At 25.9% G+C, this 21,381-nt stretch overlaps 1 protein-coding gene across 1 annotated transcript in view; it reads left to right on the top strand.

Moving 5' to 3' along the window:
* LOC100207412 (WD repeat and FYVE domain-containing protein 3) overlaps positions 1-21,381 on the top strand; it is a 226,494-nt gene that overhangs the window by 146,193 nt on the left and 58,920 nt on the right. Inside the window, exons 36-42 of the mRNA XM_065796046.1 lie at positions 9,719-9,795; positions 13,114-13,158; positions 13,266-13,501; positions 14,866-14,926; positions 17,134-17,222; positions 17,816-18,071; positions 21,117-21,234. Of these exons, the coding sequence (XP_065652118.1) occupies positions 9,719-9,795; positions 13,114-13,158; positions 13,266-13,501; positions 14,866-14,926; positions 17,134-17,222; positions 17,816-18,071; positions 21,117-21,234 (882 nt within the window). The remainder of the gene's footprint in view (positions 1-9,718; positions 9,796-13,113; positions 13,159-13,265; positions 13,502-14,865; positions 14,927-17,133; positions 17,223-17,815; positions 18,072-21,116; positions 21,235-21,381) is intronic.

Genomic DNA, 21,381 nt, shown 5'->3' with positions numbered 1-21,381 from the left:
ACTTAATATTTATTACCTTTATTTTGTATTGGAAATAGCATTTATTAGCTGTATTTGTAGCAAAAATCCTCTATAAGCATTTTTATAGCAAAAATCTTTTATATATGCACTCGTGAACATACATTTGTGTTTCCTAATTTTAATTATATTGTAAGGTAACAGTACATCAAAGTACAACACTAAATCTCAGTAAATATTATGTAAGTAGTAGTACTATAGATGACTTTCCGTGCAACGTCTTAACTTTATGTAAACAACTCGCATACTTGTAGGCAGAAAACATTTTAGCTTTATAAGAATACATTCTATCAAATATTCATAGTTCTATTAAAGCACACAAACAAGTGTTTTTTGCTTTTCTTTTTGTTTAATTTCAAGTAGTTTTTCTGCAAATTTTAAATTCAAATAGCTCTCAACAAAATTTTTATAAGCTTTCTAAATTTTAATAACATCATAAGTGAAATTATGATGTTATTTATTAACCTTATTCAGCAAATTAATAAATATGGTAACCTAATGATAATGTCAAATTATTTTACATAAAAGAAACAAAATAGTCATTAAATAACAGTAGTAAGCAATAGGAATCAGCACACTCTGTCAGCAAGTATATAGCCACTTGTTTTAAGCTTCTGATAAAAGTTCATTTCGATATAGTAATCAGTGATACACAACCACTCCAGCTAGTAGATAATAAACTAATTGTCTCAGCAAACTAATTGCGGTTTTTTTTATATACCAGTTACAAATTAAATGGTATTAATATGTTTATAACTGAACCAAGTTTGCTATCCTTTAGTGAAAAAATTTTCTTGCAATAAAATCTTCAGTACTTCAATAATACAAGCAGTCTTAAACTCTTAAATAAAAAAAAATTGTTCAAAAACATTTTTGTAGGTTATTCTTTATTGCTCCACAATTTTGCCAAAAATCAGATTAACAACTATAGCAGAAAATTGGTATTATTTTTTTAAGATATTGCACTATTGCAGGGCTACTGCAGAAAAGCAAAATCTTTATTTGATGGATTTCGTTTTAGCTTTATTAGCACAATATTAAGATGGTCCTCCAACAACAATCGCAAGTGAACTAAGTTTTTGAAGAGGGACATTAACATTCTTTAAGATAAGTCTGACTAAAAATTCTTTTGTTTGTCTGATATTAGATTTTGATATGAAATATGTTTACTTTGTTCAAGTAAAGCTTATTTTTTCAAGTTCAATAATTCAATTAAGCTTTATGTTTCATTAATTGAAAGGAAAAGGTTTAAAATTCTGCTTTATAAATATTGTGTTGATAATATTTAGAAATAGTAGACTTATCATTAGGTGGTTTGGTGTCATAATGTATTTTCTTAGTATAGTTATCAAGATCTATATTTGGTTATCAAGATCTATAGATGATAGTATTGATGGTCAAATGAATGTCTTTTTTTAAATAAAACTTCATAGGATACATTTCTCTTCTCTTTTTTAGATTGAACTAGAAATTGGGGTTATAAAATCAGTTTGATTAGCTAATCAATTAGCTTTAATCCAGTTTCTATGTCTTCTACTTTTAAAAATTGATTTTCTAAAAGAAACTATAAACTTTAAATCCAGAAGGAAAGGGTCTAAAAAATGTATGTGCGCAAACACAAAAACTTTAGTTGGCATGTTCACCTACCCATTAATAAGATACTTTTTTAAAGTAAAGCTTGTTTTTTCAAGTTCAATAATTCAATTAAGTTTTGTGTTGCATTAATTAAAAGTAAGAAGTTTAAATTTCTGCTTTATAAATATTGTGTTGATAATATTTAGAAATAGTAGACTTATTATTAGTGTCATAATGTATTTTTGTAGTATAACTATCAAGATCTATATCACAGATGATATTATTAATAGTCAAATGACTGCTCTTTTTTACATAAAGTTTCATAGGATACTTTTCTCTTCTCTTTTTTAGATCAAACTAGAAATTGGAGTTATGAAATCAGATGGTTTAGGCTAATCCATTAGCTTTAATCTAGTTTCTACACTTTCTACTTTTAAAAATTGATTTTCGAAAAAAAATTCTATAAACTTTAAATCCACATTAGTTTTCACATCTTTTGGAGTAACTAGCTACACAACAACTTGTTGAAATATTTTAATTCTTGTTAAGAAATAAAACAGTGAATAAATTCCCTAACAGAACATACAAATATCACTATGTTTTTACTGGAAAATTTCAGAATATTTGTTTTTCTGCCTACAAGTAGGTGCGCACATCTTTTTTTGAAAATGAGAATATAAACATTCGCAAGTCATCTATAGAAAATAGTGTTGTATACTATATATACTATAGTACTTTATACTATAGTAATATGGTTAGTCGTCATTGATGTATCCAGAAGTTTTAACTGATGTTTATATTATAATTTAGCAGTACATGAATTATTAAATTTTTTTATGCGGCTGTCACATTTAATTACAATTTATGGTATCTTATTGACAAGGGAGTGTGTTATATACACTTTTTATTACTTTTAAAGGAAATTATATTTTATATAATTTCCTTTACTTTTTATAATGCAAAAATCTTATGCTAATATTATATTCATAATTAAGTACTGGAGATTAGGATCAAATTTTGGCAGTTATTATTCAAAACAGATATTTTTATAACAGAAAAATCTATGTAGATTCATGAAGCTAATATTAATCTCTAGACTGGAAGTATAATGGTAAAACAACAAATGTTTTTTGGTAATTTAATAAACTCCAAACTTGCTTATTTACAAAATAAATATAACTTGTCTCAGCATTTGAAAATCACTTTAAACGATTTATTTAAATGAATTCTCAAAGGATTTGTTTTGTGAGTTTTATGTCATAAATAAATCATTGAAACCAATAGACTTTTTTGGCATTAAGAATTTCTTTGGAACTGATCCATGTCTGTTCCAACATGCTGTTTCACATGCTGTTGTGTTTTCACATACTGTTGTGAAAATCTCCTTTGACTCAGAAGTACCAATAGTTGTCTTCTTGATCGGGGTTTAATTAACAAACACTTAATCTTTAATTAACAAACACTTAATCTCTCGTCTTTAATCTAATAACTTTGATGCATTTTGACTATCTTCTGTCTCTTTTCCTCTTTCCTTCTCCTTCTTTATTTCTTTGGCCATCTGTTCTCTTTCCTCAGTAGTTTACAAATTTAGGTTTATTTTATTCATCAACAGAAGATAGTTTACTTTGATAGAAGTTGTGGGATCTAAGTTAGTTCTTTTTGCACTGGTTATATTGACACCCTTTGAAAACAACCTATCAGCTAGAATGCAAAGGTATTGACTTGCTAGCTCAGCCAGTAGTGGTAGCTGATCTGTGTGTCCTTTTCAACTAATTACATCCACTTTGTGCTTCTCAGAGCATTTGTGCATAATATTGTAGGAATCCTGCTCTCTTTCAAGGGCTATATTTAAAACAATATATATTAAGTTTTCAAACTTCAAATATTTTCTATTTTATTTATAATTTTTTCTTTGTAATAGACTATAAATTTTTGGATAATTTAAAATATTATGTTTTCCATTGCTTTCAGCCTTAGAGCGTCACCCACTCTTCCTTGCTTCTAGTTTCGTTTTCTTGCTTTCATAAAAGTCACTGTGCTTAGGTCTTCTTTAATCTTGAATTACGTTATCATAAACTCCCAAGTCATTAAGAGACATAGTAGATTATAAATTATATAGTAATGTGGATGGAATAAAATCCCCATGATAAAGTGAATGATACTCCTACATAAGTTAACAAATCTCCTTGGATCACTCATTTGTGCCTGAAGCTCATTGATAATTGCATCTAAACTCTTGAGGATAAAGAAACTAAAAACCTAAACTTCTTGAGAAATAAAAATCTAGTTATTTTTTTCTAGATATTTTTTGATATTTATCAAAAATTTAAAAAGAATATTTTTTAACTTACATTAACGTAACCCTTTAAATTTACAATTTAATTTTAGAATATTTTTTTCCCTTTTGAGTTTTATCAAGCTAAATTTTATTGTCATGAAAATTTTAACAAATATTAATTTTAACAAATTTGTTATAATTAATATTTGTTGATCTTTATAAAGAAACTTAATTAGCTCAAACAAACTTCTTTTGATTGGTAAAGACTCCAATAGTCACATGCTTGACCTGGGCATTTACATTCATAAAAAAATTCACCTATTAGTTAGGAAACTGGGTTTGAATCCACAGATTATTATTTTAGGTGCTTTCATTTAGCACCACTTCAATATATTGCTTTATCTTTGTTCTAGTTTCAGCAACTCAGCCGGTGTTAAGGCCCATAACTTTTGCTTTTCTCAATCTCTAACACAAATAGTCAACTTTCCAACTTGCTTTCCAGACAATCTACATCACTTACCTTCTTCACTTGACTTATGTCTCGTTTCTAATCCTAGAAAGTGTTTAGTTTCTCCACATTCACCCTTAGGTGCTTCTGATCACGGTTTGATCTCTCTAAGCTATTATATCATTTCATTCTTCTTCATCATCAGAATCTCCCAGGATTCTGGAGAACTATCTGACTCATCTAACTACTGTTGCATTAGTCTTCTTACTATCATAAGCAAAGTTTTTGAGTTTTTAATTAATAAACACTTAATCTCTTGTCTTTAATCTAATAACTTAATTTCTAATCATCAATATGGTTTTTGATCTTCTCATTCTACTGCTGATGTCAGCGGTAATAACTAATAGCTTTTATCTCTCTGCGTTTCTAAAGCCTTAGATAAAGTTTGGCATGCTAGTCTTCTCCATAAGCTCTTTTCTTACAATGTATCAGGTAATATCTTTAAGATTATTGAATCCTTCCTTTCCAGTCGTAGTACAAAAGTTGTCCTAGACGGATAGCACTCTTTTTTATTTCCTGTAACTTCAGGGGTTCTTATCTTTTGCGCTATACTTTTTTTAATTTACAGTAATGATCTCCCAGAAGTTCTCACATCTAAGATGGCATTGTTCTCTGATAATACTATCATTTATTCTTGTCTTGATAAGAAGTCAACACTCTCTGATTGCTTGGGGGGGGGGGGGACATTTTAGCTTGAAAATGATCTCACTTCTGCTACAGCATAGGGCTTTCAGTGGGTGATGAAGTTTAACTCAGATAAAACTCAATTTTTTTCAGCTAATTGTTGTCACAACAGTCTAGTTCTTCTTATATTTATGAATGGTAATGTACTTGATGAGTTGTCTATCCTTTGTCTTCTAGGAAAAACTCTTACTTCCAATCTTTCTTGGAAAACATATATCAAATCAGTTGCAAAATTAGCCTCTGCTAAGGTTGCATCTCTTTATCATGCTTGCCACTTTCTAACTCTGGATAATCCAGAGTTAGAAAGTTCCTTATCTCTATAAATCTCAAATCCGTCCTTGTATGGAATACTGTTGCCATATCTGTGAAGGATCTTTAAATGGTATCTTTTCTCTTATAGACAAGGTGCAAAAATGCATTGTAAACATTGTTGGACCTGCTTTTGCAGCCAACCTTTAACTATTGTCACATTATCATGATGTTGCTTTTCTTTATCTTTTCTATAAATACTATAACAGGCGCTGCTTTAAAGAGCTAGAGTATCTTGAGCAATCTACTAAAATTCATTCTAACGTTACTTGTCATTTAATTAAGTCTCATCACTTCACTGTGACTGTTACTAAATGCTCCAATTGTTCTTCTTCCACTCGTTTTTTTTACCTTAAACATCAGTTCATTGGAATTTGCTCCCTTTATCTTGTTTTCCTGATTCATATAATTTGCAATCTTTCAAGTCATCTCAAAAATAAATTATCAAAATGCTTTAAAATAATAATAAAAATGCTTTAAAATATAGTGAAGAGTCAGTTGTCACAGTCACACCCATGCAATCGGGCAAGTCATTCTCTAATTCAAATCTCAAACCCTCCATCACTGTATTGCAGAGAAATGAGAGCTGAAACCTCTTTATATGGTTTGGTCTTTAACTGTTACCCTTGGATTAAAGAATTTCACAAAGCTTTGAAAAGCTGAATCAGATTAAAATTCAAATAGTTGTCCTGTAAAAAAACTAATAAAATTAATTCCTCGTAAAACTTTTATTAAATTTAAAGTTAAGTATTTTGCAATATATCAAAAGTCATTGTTAATATTTACCGGTTCTTGAAATTAATTTCATTATCTCCATATCAGCTTCCAACTGCCTCTTGTGTTGTTTGGATATCTTTTAAAGTCATACTCTGCAAAACTCTTCTCGGTGCCATATTATTTCAAAAAAATTAAAATCAATTTTCTGTGTTATGTTTAAAAAAAATTTTAATGTTATATTGAAAATATTTTAAACTAATACAATAAGGAAATATGTTTGACTAATAGTTGACGTTAATATAAATTTTACAAATAAGCAAATATTTTAATTTAAAACAAGAAATATTTTAACTTTGTAAATTAATTTTACTAATTGAAAAATTATATAAATTATATCGGTAGTTTTGTCATAGTATATCAACTTGTGTATCAATTTTTACCACAAATGAGCAATTAACAAGAAAAATCATATATCATTTATATCATTTTTTATTGAAAGTATATCATTTTTTATTGAAAGAATATGGAATTTCTCAAAAATGTTTTACTTTAAAAAACATAGGTTTTTCGAAAAAAATCATTATGTCCAAAAGTGCTTAAAAGATTTTAAGAAAAAACAGAAAAATTCAATTTTTTTTCGATAAATTTTTCGAAAACGAAAAGTTTTATTGTTTTCAAATTTTTTGAAATTTGTCATTTGTTTCTTAAAATTTCTTGCAAATCGGAATTTTTATGCAACAAGCACTGGTCCTTACAAACTAATGTTGCAATATACCGCCTGGTAAATTTTGAAATTTTTATTTCTTATTTTTATTTTTTCATTTTTTTTTTAATTTTTAAGAGAAAAAAACAAATTTCAGCTTCTATAAAATTAAATAGCCTGTTAAGATACAATTTCAATATATTACCTAAAAAACAGAACATGTTTCATTAACAAAAACATTAAAAAATTGAGCTATAGTAACTTCAAAAACAAAAAAATATATTATTTTTAAACAAAAGTTTAAATTCAATAATTATATTATTTATGATAATGATGTAAGAGAGATTCAATGATATTTCAGAGATTTATAAAGGTTAAATAAGAAATACAGAAAACCTTATCGCGTGCACATCTACAATCCTTTTTGCATTATAAGTTATTTGCATCCCAGTTGACTCCTTTAGTATTATTCGGACTATAATACTATTTTGATGGTTTTCTAAATTCTGTCATTATTGCGCATTCGGTTTAGAATGTTTAACGGGGGCGAGGTAAACAAGTTGTAAACAAATTTGCTTATTATCTTGATAATAAGTATTTTTAACTTTTTATTTTTATATAAAATAACTTTAATAAAATATTTTATTTTAAATATAAAATTAGCATTTTCAATTATGTTCTTATTAAAAACATGTTTTTTTATCTTTCTGTTTTTGGCAATGTTCAAATTATCAGCTTGATTTAAAAAAAAAATTATAATAATTTAAAATGTAAAACAAAACAATTTTATATTTCTCTAGATTTTATATTTTTATATATACATCTTATATACCCCTTTTCCATCCATGAACTCCACATAGTTGTGGAAAACTTGAAATGTAAAACTAAAATAACTTAAGTTATTTTAGTTTTACATTTCAAGACATCTCTAACATATGCATAACAAATTTCCGGTGTTCTATGTTTTCAAAAATTTTAAGCTTTTTAAAAAATTATGCCTCTGGTTTATTAGGGTGGCTCTTAAAACAACATTTTTTGAAAAAAACCTGTTCCTACCCCTTTACTTTGTTCTATATAATACTAAAACACTAGGTTTAAAATTTTTTTGAACAAAAAATTATTTTAGGGTTAGCTCAAGACCCTTAAAAATTTGACTGGTCCTTAAAATTTTGAAAATAAAAGTTCTTCTAAAGTATGTCAACCTGGTACTCAAAAGAAGCGAAATTATATAAAAACTTTAAAAATAATAATCAATTTACAAAAAAATCACTTTTTTTTTTAATAAATGCATAGAAACTATTGTTTTTAAACTGAAAATAAAAAGTCATTATTTTCATGTTTTAAAGAAATAGTTTTTTTAAACATGCTTTTTTTGTAAAAAAATTGTTGTTTTAAGAGCCACCCTACTGGTTTATTATAATGTATAATATCTTTACATAAGTTATGTAAACTTCAAAAGTGTTTTTTTTTTGTATTTTAGAAAAATCAAAAAAGATTAAAAAAAAAAAAGTTTCAATATTAAGATTCGAATCTCAGCACTTTGCTTCAAAAACTCTGCAAGCTAACCACTCATCCACATAGGCATGTTGGCTAATGAAAATTTTAAAACTATTTATCAAACAAAAGACTTTAGAAAATGGAAATAAATGCCGTAATGCAATTTTCAAGTGAAAGTAAAACTGTAAAACTTTGATATATGTTTTAACATTACATAAGATAAATGATGTATGTTTTAACATTACATCATATACAGAGATTTGCATTTTAAATATTTGCATACACTTTCGCTCATGTTTTCTTATTAAAAAAAGTGCTGCAACTCTTTCTCGCCATTACCTTGGTTGCAATGGCTGACAAGGGTTCTGTGTCAAACACACTCAAAGGAGCACTACTTCTACTATTATTCTACATTATTATAAAGAGATTCACCTAAATAACCTATGGGCTAGAAACTTAATTTTTTTTTGTTTATTTGTATTTATGGACAAAATGATGCCAAATGCAGTATTCCACACATTAAAATTCAATTTATGATATATTTTTGGTACACCTTAATATATATATATATATATATATATATATATATATATATATATATATATATATATATATATATATATATATACATATATATATATATATATATATATATATATATATATATATATATATACATATATATACATATATAAATATATATATATGTATATATATGTTTATATATATACATATATATATATATATATATGTATATATATATGTGTGTGTGTGTGTGTGTGTGTGTGTGTGTGTGTGTGTGTGTGTGTGTGTGTGTGTGTGTGTGTATATATATATGTATGTATATATACATATTCTGAATGTTTTTAATAATATAAATAATGTTAACATTGTTTATATTATTAAAAACATTCAGAATATTTTTATAAACATTCTTGTCAATTAAATTTGCGTTTTTGTGGTTTTTTTAAAAAACGATTAATTTGTAATTAAATTAATGGTTTTTTACTTTCTAACAACACGCAAATGTTGGACGAAAGTCAAAAGTAATTAAAAGTGACGTGTTTGTTGGCATAAGAATCATTTTTTTCTTTCTGTACTCCCAAATGCAACAATCTTCATATATATATATATATATATATATATATATATATATATATATATATATATATATATATATATATATATATATATATATATATTTATATATATATATATATACATATATATATGTATATATATATTTATATATATATATATATATTATATATATATATATACATATATATATATATTTATATATATATATAATATTATATATATAATATATTATATGTATATATGTTATATATATAAACATATATATATATATATGTATATTTTATATAATTATATATATATATATATATATTGTGTTATTTTGTTTCAGCAATAAGTAATCCTTTTTCATGGAAACCTAAACTTTACTCTGTTGATGGTTTTGAAGCTGAAGATTCTAAAGAAGAAGTAGATATTTTTAAATATATTTTTTTCAAAAATCTTTTGATGTTTTAAAATTTTTATGGTATTTCTTAGTTTTTTAAAGGTCACTATGTCGAGAAATAAATTTAGGTATTACTGTGGAGGTCTATATTACCACCGAATCTGGTATTTGACCCCCATACTTTTTTCTAAAACAGAAATAATTGGGAGCCATCTACTTTCTTTAAAATATGTATTGATCATTTAAAAAAAATAAGTTATTAAATGAGGCAAAAAAAATAGTGGGTTGACTAAAAAGTTTTTTCAAAAAAATTAATTTATTGTATTTATTTCCATGGCTAATCTTCAACAATATATACACTATCATTGTCTATGTCTTCTTGCCAATGCTTAGACAAAAAATGAATGCTACTGGTGTAGAACTCTTTAGGTTTTGAATTTAAAAAAAGGGATTAAAGTGCTATCAGTGACTCCTTGTTGTCAAATCTTTCATTGCACAAGCTTTTGCCTTGTGATTGGAACAAATACATTTGGCACTAAGTTGAGCAAGTAGGACAAATGAGGTTATGACACTTCTCAGCCATCCTCCAATAATTTTTCCCATCATCTATCAAAGTTTTAAACATGCTTTGTAGTATAACTGTTATTCAAATACTGGCATTACTCTGAAACAAATTTTACAGTCAAATGGAGTGTCAATACCTTTAAGAATAAGGATTTCTATCTTTTGTTGTCATACAAAATTTAAGAATTATCAAAAAAATAATAATAATTAATGTCTATTTCCTTCAGAAATCAACTTCTAATGGAAACACTTTTACATTTTATGAATAACAAGCAACTAAACAGGTGTAATCAGGTTGAAGTTTTTAAGTGGCATTTTTCCAAATGGGTTTGAAAAACAAAAAATGAGATAAAAGTGAACATTGTTACCAAGTTTACTAAATAGTGAAGTAAGTAATATTAAATGTATTATTTATATACAGTATTTTTGAAGTCAATATAATTTTTAGAAGTAAACTTTTGGTTACTCACTAGATTTTCCTGCCTTTTCTCTAGTGCATATAAACATCAAGAGTTATGTGTTTCCAAAAGTTAAGTTGTTTTTTAAGCTCTCAAAAATTGTATATCAAAACATCATAAAAGTTATCATACATTAGGCTTGTATTCTTCTAATAAAGAACAACCATTTAAGATTAGTGGATTCAAGCAATGATGTGTGGATGCAGTGTGACAAATGCAACAAACCATATCATTTCCAGTGTTGTGGCTTCACTGATAATATTTATATATAAGATAATTATTACAAGCTTGACAACAAAAGCATAGGCATAATATGCAGCTTATGTGCACCATTTGATTACTCAATGAATAGTATGATTGATGTTCTGTTTTTATATAGTTTTGTAGATATTGTCATTGTAAAACATTAGATTTAAAACTTTACTTATATACCTTTTAAGTGTAATTTATGTAGAAATTTACATAAATCACACTTAAATTTAACTCTACATAAATTACGGTTCATGTTATCTGTTTGTATCTTTAACAGTATTTTTTCTCATTACAATGTTTTTGTTTACGACTAATCTTTAAAATAATTAATTATTAAAGTCACCTCAAATAGGTTGATTATTCTTGCCTTGTTTATGAAGTATGCTAATGCAATAGGAAAATCTAAAAATCAAGGTGTTTATTACATAGTGTAGATCAAATTATTAAATACACAAAGAGCAAAAGGCGCAATGAAAATGTTTTGCAAACTTTTAACACTACTATAGTTTTCCTGCGATTATTTGGATAAAAATGGTTAAAAAATAATCATTTTTATAATTTTATAATTTTTAAATATAAAAACATTTTTTATTTCTTCGAAATGTTATAACTCTTTATTTAAAAAACTCATTTAAAAAGATTTCATGTAACTAGAAAGTTTCTTATATGATTTGTTTGTATAGCCAAATGAAGTGAAAATGAACACTATTTAAACATTTTTGTATCAATCGAGAAAATTGTTTGCTTCATTGCTACCATTTTTTTTAAAAGAGTTTATTAACTTTTCTAGAAAAAAAGTTTTGATCAATTTAATAAACACCTTGATTTCAGATTTTTTATTGAATTAGCATACTTCCTAAGCAAAAAATGAACGTTTAAAAAAAAAGGAGGTTTTTAAAATGTATTTTAAGATTAGTAGTAAACTTCTCTGCGCAGCAGCCTTGTTCAACAAGGTTCGTGTTTTGGAGTTATAGAGTTGAGAGAGGGTTGTAACCACAACTAAAGTAGCGTCCTAGACTGTAGTGGCCTTGGGGAGGTGAATTTAAATAAAAATAAAAAAAACTTTGTAATGAAAACAGTTATACTAAAGTTTATTTGTATACATATTAATAAATGTCCGGATAATTGTGTGCAAAATATTAAAATTACCAGGATTAAAATATAAAATGAAAACAAATTTTAACGACGCTGTCCTTTTTTTTAAATATTTTTATTGGTTATCTTACATAGATTTTGTGTTTAAAAAATTAATAATAAAGATAGATTAATAAAGTAGAAAAAGATAAAATAAAACAAGTTTAAAAAAAAAAAGCTTGTTATAAATTTAACTAAGGAATTTTTTTTTATACATAAGTAGGCTAAACTTAATTAAAAACATTTTCTGCCATTTTGCCCTTCAAATATATATATATATATATATATATATATATATATATATATATATATATATATATATATATATATATATATATATATATATATATATATGTAAATATATATATATATATATATATATATATATATATATATATATATATATATATATATATATATATATATATATATATATATATATATATATATATATATATACATATATATATATATATATATATACATATATATATATATATATATATATATATATATATATATATATATATATATATATGTATGTAATATATATATATATATATATATATATATATATATATATATATATATATATATATATATATATATATATATATATATGTATATATATATATGTATATATATATATATGTATATATATATATATATATATATATATATATATATATATATATATATATGTATATATATATATATATATATATGTATATATATATATATATGTATATATATATATATATATATATATATATATATATATATATATATATATATATATATATATATATATGTATATATATATATATATATATATATATGTATATATATATATATATATATATATATATATATATATATGTATGTATTTCCTGCCCAAACCTAAATACTGAATTAATGTACTTTTTTATTTAGGTAAACACCCAAACTATTATTCAACTTTTAGAACACGGAGAAAAGGTTTTTTGATTTTTTATTTGTTTGTTTGCTTTATGTATAAATTATTTATTTAGATTTTTTATTTAGATTTTTAATGCAAATAAAAAATCTAAATTATCTATTCCTAGATTTATTCAATGTATCGGTGTGCAAGAGTTTGTGGTTTAGACAGTGCAGAAGGGCTTTTCCTTTTTGGAAGAAAACACTTTTATGTGATTGATGGATTTACACTTATGTCTGCTGAAAAAAAAGGCACAAACACTTCTAATCAAGCAAAAGAAATCAAAGACATTAATGCGTTACCAGAAGGTTCTCATGAACCGCTTATACCTGCCACCAAAGGAAACTTTATGCTTCAGAGATCGTATAAGTTTTATTTTTTTAAATTAAATTATAAAAATTTGTATTCATTTTGTATAATATTCATGGTGTATATCAGTTGGTGTATCATGGTGCATATTACAGTTATTACTAAAGGTTTAAGACCACCTAGTTGTAATAGGGGTAATGTGTGATTGGTGCTCATTGTTGCATTATAATAAATATAGGGTGATGCAATAGCATACAATAACTTATTGCTATTGCATCAACGACCATTTAAACATAATTTATGATTAAAACAGTATGATATTAATTGTGTAAATGTGTAAGGGGTATTCATAACAATAGATTAGTGTAAAAGTGAGTTGTAGTAAGACAACTGTGCACACTGAAATTATGAATTTCAATACTTCTTAGAGTTTTTACAACAAGAAAAGATGTGGGAGTTCAAGAAAAATTTTTCTCAGAGATGACCACTTAATAAAGCGTATAGCTACTTATTCTTTGACAAGTTTCTGCAGAAAGAAACTACTACTACTACTACTACTACTACTACTACTACTACTACTACTACTACTACTTTGCTGCTGTGCTTCAGACATGTACAAATATGAGTTCTATGACAGTTTCCCGTCATCTGATGATCAATTCAAACAATAAAACATCCACTTAGTCAGATGATTTGGGGCACTAATAAAAATAAATATATGGGACTGTTGGGCTTTATTTTTTGCCTCTTTTGCTGATTCTCAGCATGCCATACCGAATCCAAGCAGTGATCAAGAGGAGAGCCTACAAAATACTGACATATACAAATATCCAATAAATTTGATAGAAGATATTGTCAAATCATAATTAAGAAGTAAAATACAGTTGGTTGTTACCCAAATTTCTTTTCTAACTTTGTTTTTAACTTGAAAATGGAAAAAATGCAAAGTGGTCTTAAACTTTTGAAATAAGATGGCCGAATGGATAAAAAATATGTATAATTTTTTTGGATAAAAAAAATTATTAAAAATAAAAACCTAGATATTTATTTAAAAAGCTAAATTATTTAAAGCTTCTAGATAGTAAAGTATAATATATAGAGTATAAAATGTAATATAATAGAGTATAAAAAACGATATTGTGTAATAGAACTTAAAAGGAAGAACTTTTGCACAATATAGAAGGTTTATTTTTATTTTAAGTAAATCAAATAATGAGTGTATATTTATTTAAGATTTAAAAATATGTATATGGTTATAATAAATTTTCTTTTTCATAATAAGGTTTATAGATAGTTGTTTTTAATATTTTTTAATATTTGATTAAAGTTAATATTTTAACAAATTTTACTTTTTTGGGTTTTTATTTTTTTACTTTTTTTTTATATTGAGTTTTTTATAAGTTTTAGTTTTATCATAGTTTAAGCAAGTGGAGTTTTTCAGATATTCGAGAAGTTCATAGGAGAAGATATTTACTTAAGGTAAATATTGTTAATATTAAAAGTTAGCTATTTGCTACTATCTTTTTTATTTTCATTATTTATACTTCAACAAATGCTTAAACTTTTTATAAATATTTAAATGTTCATAATGCTAATATGTTTATTACGACTGTTATGAATACTTTTTTTAATTACCTATTTGCCGATTACATTATTTGTTTTTATATAACATGAGATCTGCATTTCAACTGAAAGTCAGTGTATTTTATTGCAAACTTACTGCTTCATTTACTGTTTAGGGTGTCATGCACTATCTATGATCAAATTCAGTTATGTGATAAATATGACTGTTAGTATATAAAAATGATATATACAAAAAATCATCATTACTAACTAATTGTTTTTAATCTCTTTTTTACAATTATTTGTGGTCTTTAAAGTAAATATTCATTTTGTTTAATTTTACCTCTTTCAAATATTACCAGATCTACTTGCTCTTTGTAAGACAAAGTTTGGCAGTTTAACCTATTAGTGTAGATGGATATTATCTGTTTTGCTAGGACTTCAGTTGTTACATGCTTGTTCTGGGAATATACTTACACATCAGTTAACCTGTTTGTCATAAAATCAGGTTTGAATTATCTGACTTTTTTTTTTATGTGCTTTCATTCAACACCTTTTCACTCGATTTCATCATCTTTCAATCATCATATTTGGTTTTTATTGTTATCTTTTTTCCCAAAACTACAATCTTTTTGAAATTAGTTCTGATCAAATTAACCAAGCCTTTTCTCATTATCAGCCAATATTGTTATTATTGGTGACTCATCAAACTGAATGGTTTGGCTTTAGTACCAGTGACCCTGCTTGCACTAAAGTTCAAAACCTTTTAATTTCTCTTTGATCTCTTACTAAGATAGTTAACTTTGTGGTTTGTTTTCTAGAAAATTGTAATGACTTACCTTTGCTCCTTGGTGTCTTGTCTCTGACCCAAGCTTGTGTTCAGTTTCTCTTTGTTCTCCTTTAGTTGGTTCAAATCATGCTATGATCTCATTATGATCTCCACGAACTCACTTGCTATGATCTCACCTTTATATTATACTTTATCAACATCAGATTCACTCTATCATCACACTTCTTACTTACTACTTTCATCACACTACTTACTACCTTAGGGCTGATTAAGATTTTTATTGTAATTTTTTGTGATGGTTTTTGAGCTGATGTATTTTTTCTATCAGCTGAAAATTTCACCACACATCTCTCCATAATAACAACTCATCATCTATTCTCCTAAATTTTACCACCCATCTCTCCATTATAAGAACTCATCATCTATTCTCCTAAATTTCACCACCCATCTCTCCATTATAAGAACTTATCTATTCTCCTAAATTTCACCACCCATATCTCCATAATAAGAACTCATCATCTCCTAAATTCAGGTATGAAAGTTTTTCTAGTTTCATATCAAGCCTCTATGTTTTTCTTCTTGTTGTGAAGGTGCTGTTTTTAATTTCATTTTGTACAGGTTTCATTTTGTACATTTTCTAATATCTTTTGTACAGGAGCAATTTTTTTAACAATGTTATTAACAATGCCAAGTAACATCTAGAATCTAATAAGTGTACTATTCACAAATCTAATTGTTGAATTCCACTTACTCGCACTATTTTTGTTTCATTTTAAGACTTTCAAAAAACATCTAATTTAATTAAAGTTATTTTTCACTTTTCTTCTACAACTTGTGATGTTGGCAATATTCCTGATGCAGTCTTACAAAAGTGTTCTTCAAAAAGGGTTTTCCTCAGTCTTACAAATGTGTTCTTCAGAAAGTGTTCTCTTCAGTCATACAAACGTGTTCTTTAAAAAGTGTTCTCTTCAGCCTTACAAAAGCGTTCTTCAGACAGTTATAAAATGGTATTAGTAATTCCAATTTTTAAAAACTCTGAAATTCAAAAAACTCTGGATTTGAGAAAAACTCTGAAATAATCACTCTGACCTCTCTAACTATTGCCTAATCTGTTTTCTTACTATTATTAGCAAAATCTTTATTTTTTCTAATATCTCATGTTGAGTCCAACAACAAACAGATTTTGATCATCTTGTTCTATTTCTGACTATCTTAAGATTCCATTATGCAGTAGATTGAAGCAGTGAGTCAAGGGCTATTGCTCTTAACATATCCAAGGCTTTTGATAAAGTCTGGTTTTGAAAGGTTATTACTTTTTTCTTATATTTTGCAGGACATTGCAATAGAAGTGTTTGCTAATGATGGCAACAACCATTTGCTTGTGTTTCCAAAGCAAGCTGCTAGGGACAAAGTTTATAGCAGGTAATGTTGTTTTGTTCAATTTAAGTTTTATTGTTTATTTTTTTGGGATAAAGTTAATGTTGTTTATATATGTGTAGAAATTGAAAATTCTATAAACCTAAATAAAATTATAACTTTATGATTATTTATCATTGTATGAGTGACCGAGACATTTTCTTTTGCACAAAATAGGGGCTGTTCTGCAAACTTTGCTTGTATTCAGCGTTATCCACTTTATATGATATATTTTTTTTTTTTTTTTATTGGTTCCTGATTTTTGAGGAATTTAAACCTTCAACAAAAATATTTCATAAATCTTATGTGTTTAAAGGAATTCAAAGCTTCTTGTGCTGACTAGAGATCACTATACTATTTTATCTTTAAAACATTGCTAAAATGTTCTAAAAAGTTTTTGAAAAAGATTAAATGGAGAAAGGTGTAGTGACAACATATAGAAAAGTTTAAAGTTCAACAAAGCAACAACTAAAATATTTTAACAAAGTTAAAATATTTTATGTTAACAGTGATTAAAATATTTTAAAACACTATAGTTAATTAACTATGTTTATCTTTATATATTACTCAAAATTCCATTTAACATGTTGATGTTTTAGAATTTGTCATGTTTCATCAGTATCAAATAATGAGGAATCTATTGCTGGTATGAGTTCTGATGTTAACCTTGAATCTGGTCAAAATATATTGAGTAGTTTAATGACTGGGGAGCGATCTGTTACACAAAGATGGGTTCGAGGAGAAATAACAAACTTCCAGTATCTTATATATTTAAACACTTTGGCTGGTCGCTCATACAATGATTTAATGCAGTATCCCATTATGCCATGGATATTAGCAGATTACACTAGTGATGTAAGATATATATTTGTTCTATTTTTTTAACATATGATTCCATGTCAATGTTTTTAAAACTTTTTAAATCATAATTTAGTTTGTAAAATGTTAAAAACTCAATAAATTATTATCTAGAAATTTTATCTGATTTATATTGCTTTTTAAGATAAACAACTTTCAAAAGTCTCATTTAGTTCATCTGATTCAGCAACTTTTGCCTTGTTTAGTAATTTAGTTTAGTTTGCCTTGTTTAGCAATTTAGTGTTGGTTTACATTGTAACTAAAATAATTTAAATCGTAAAGTTTCTCAAAAGCAGTGGTATATTCATTAGGTGGAATAAAATTACCAAGACAACTCTTGGTAATGAAAATGAAAAAGAAAATTTAAGAAAAACTGTAATAATAGTGTTTGATCTACATAACGGTAGTAGAATAATGACAAAGTTTTTATGTTTCCATATTCTTACCATATATTTTATTCTATTTAAGGGGATATTCTTTATTTTTTCATATTCTCAGTTCATTCTATTTTATTCTATTCAAGGGTTTGGTTTTTATATTTTCATATACTTAAGTACATTCTATTTTATTCTTTTTAAAGGGTTGGTCTTGATGTGTCCAAATTCTCAAGTGTATTCTTGAAAATTACTTAAGACATATTCTTAAGAACTTTTCAAGAATAAAAAAGTGTACAAAATTTAGTTAAGAAATTTAATTTTGTACACTTTTTTATTCTGAATGTGCCTTTTGTTTTATTATAAGAAAAAATAAATATTGATTTGGTTAATAAAATTGTTTCTATTTCTTGTTTTTTATTTGTAATGAATTGATACAGAAGTTGAGGATTAGATATAGAAGAAAGTTTAGAAGTATTTAAAAAATGAAATAATTGACTTTTTTATTGTAACTATGTCATTTAAAAAAAGGTATGAATGTCTCATACCTAATTAATGGTTTGGAAGTAGCATTATTAAAAGCATCATTTAAGTATGTTTTCCTATCATATATAAAATTGCTAAAAAAATTTAACTTAAAAAAAGATATTGTAAAATTGTTTGATTTATAAAGTATAAAAAAAGGCATAAAAAGTTAAAAACAACTTTATAATACAAAAATACTTACATTGTAAAATGTTGTGTACATGCAAATGTACATGTATTAGACTAAATAAAGAGGTAAACTATAGGTACTAAGGGGTACTATAATGTCAAACATATTTTTAATAAAATCCTTTTTGACCCGTTGTTAATTTGAGGGTCTTTCTTCTTTTTCTTTCTTTAATTTTTAAATTTAAGAATTCTACCACTTTTGCAGGCTAGTTGATTTTCAATAGTTTTTTTTTTCTTAATTGTTTTATTGAAGTTATATACATTACTGTACATGTAGTACAGTACATGTTTTATTGAAGTTATATAGTACATTACATGTACATGTAGTACAGTACATGTTTTATAGTACAAAAAGTTATATAGTACAGTACATGTACTATATAACTTTTTGAACTTATTGAAGTTATATATTACATTACATGTACATGTAGTACAGTACATGTTTTATTGAAGTTATATAGTACATTACATGTACATGTAGTACAGTACATGTTTTATTGAAGTTATATAGTACATTACATGTACATGTAGTACAGTACATGTTTTATTGAAGTTATATAGTACATTACATGTGACTTCAGTGAATTGACACTTGAGTGGGCCTTTTTGCAACCCTTACTCTCAACTACGCTCCACACACTATAGTCTAGGAGATTCAGGTCAGGGCTGGATGGTGACAATATCTTCTGGACAATATGACTAATTTCTGGCCAAAATTGTTTGGGTCAGAAATTAGTCATATTGTCCTGAAGATATTGTTGAGTTTTTCTGGACCCATGACAAGTTGCATTGTCCTGTTGAAAAATGTAATTGTTTTCTGGGAATGTCTTCTTCAGCTATGGCATTGCATAGTGTTTTAGTAAGCTAATATACACATCAGAGGTAACTTTTTCTTTTTCTTTGATGTAGATTTGTGGACATTTCTCTCCATTAGAAGCAATGATTCCTAGCATCATGATGGACTGAGGGTGCTTGGTGTAACACACAGGTGGTGCTTTGTCACTCTTCTGCACAATGAATCTGTCATTTTGCCTATTTATCACACAGTCAACACTAAAAAGTTTTTCATCTGAGAAAACTTTAACTGTTGGTGAAGCCTGGCTTTTTAGTTGATTTAGAAGCTTCTTTGATCGTTCCAATCGTAAAGTTTTTAGTCTTTCTATTAAAAGTTGACATGAAGGTCGGGCCACACTGACTTTTCCAAGTGCTTTTAGAATTCTTCTGACTGTCCTTTTATCAACATTGAACAATTTTGCTGTCTTTCTGATGGATACAGTAGGATTCTTTTCAACATGCTTTTTAAGCTTTTCTGTGAACTTTTTATCAACTTTTTTATTCAGCACTGCCACATTGAACCACTTTTGTAAAATGTAGTTTTAGATACTCCAGAAACACGAATCGCTTCACAAGCAGATAAACCTGCGTGAATCAAATTTAAAACTTCGGTTCTTTTGGTTTCCATTGTAAAACTTTTAACTAAAATGTGTTTTATTTACTATTTTATTAAAATTTAAGATGATCATTGAACATTAATCAACAAAAACAAATTGTGGAAGTATTTTATTAACATCACAAAACCTAGCCGAAAATTAGTTCGCAAATTGTTGCTGCACCCAGTATTCTATGTAATAAAATAATATATTTTGGAATGAAAAAAAATCACAGGTTGCCTAAGCCCTGTGATTTTTTTTCATTCCAATATTCTAAAATATGCCACATCGGGTCTTAAGCAAAACTAAAATCTAAAAGTTTTAACATTTTATTAAAGGCTCATTAAAAAAAATGTTCATCAAAAAAATTTGTAAAAGTCCTCTTTTTTTTTTTTAATTTCATTGAAAAGAATAGCTTTTTTCAAGAAAATCTGTTTTGAAATTTCAGTACAATTTTGCTTTATTTGAATATATATATATATATATATATATATATATATATATATATATAAGCAATTGTTTAGTATCTTGATTTGACAAATCCTTCCACATTTCGAGATTTATCTAAACCAATGGGAGCCCAGAGTGAAGAAAGATTATTTCATTATAGAAAGCGTTTTAAAGAATGGGAAGATCCTTCTGGTAATTTTTATCACACATTTTTACAATTAAAGAATTTGAGAAATGAACAATAAAAATAAGTTTTGAAAATAAAAAAGTTTTAAAAAGTTTTGAAAATTAAATGAAAGCTTTTGAAAACATCTTTTTTCTAAGGATTTAATATTTTGT

This window comes from Hydra vulgaris, chromosome 04 (assembly GCF_038396675.1).
Source record: "Hydra vulgaris chromosome 04, alternate assembly HydraT2T_AEP".
Taxonomy (NCBI): domain Eukaryota; kingdom Metazoa; phylum Cnidaria; class Hydrozoa; order Anthoathecata; family Hydridae; genus Hydra; species Hydra vulgaris.
The sequence above is the reverse complement of the archived record's forward strand: the minus strand, read 5'-3'. Positions and strand labels throughout refer to the sequence as shown.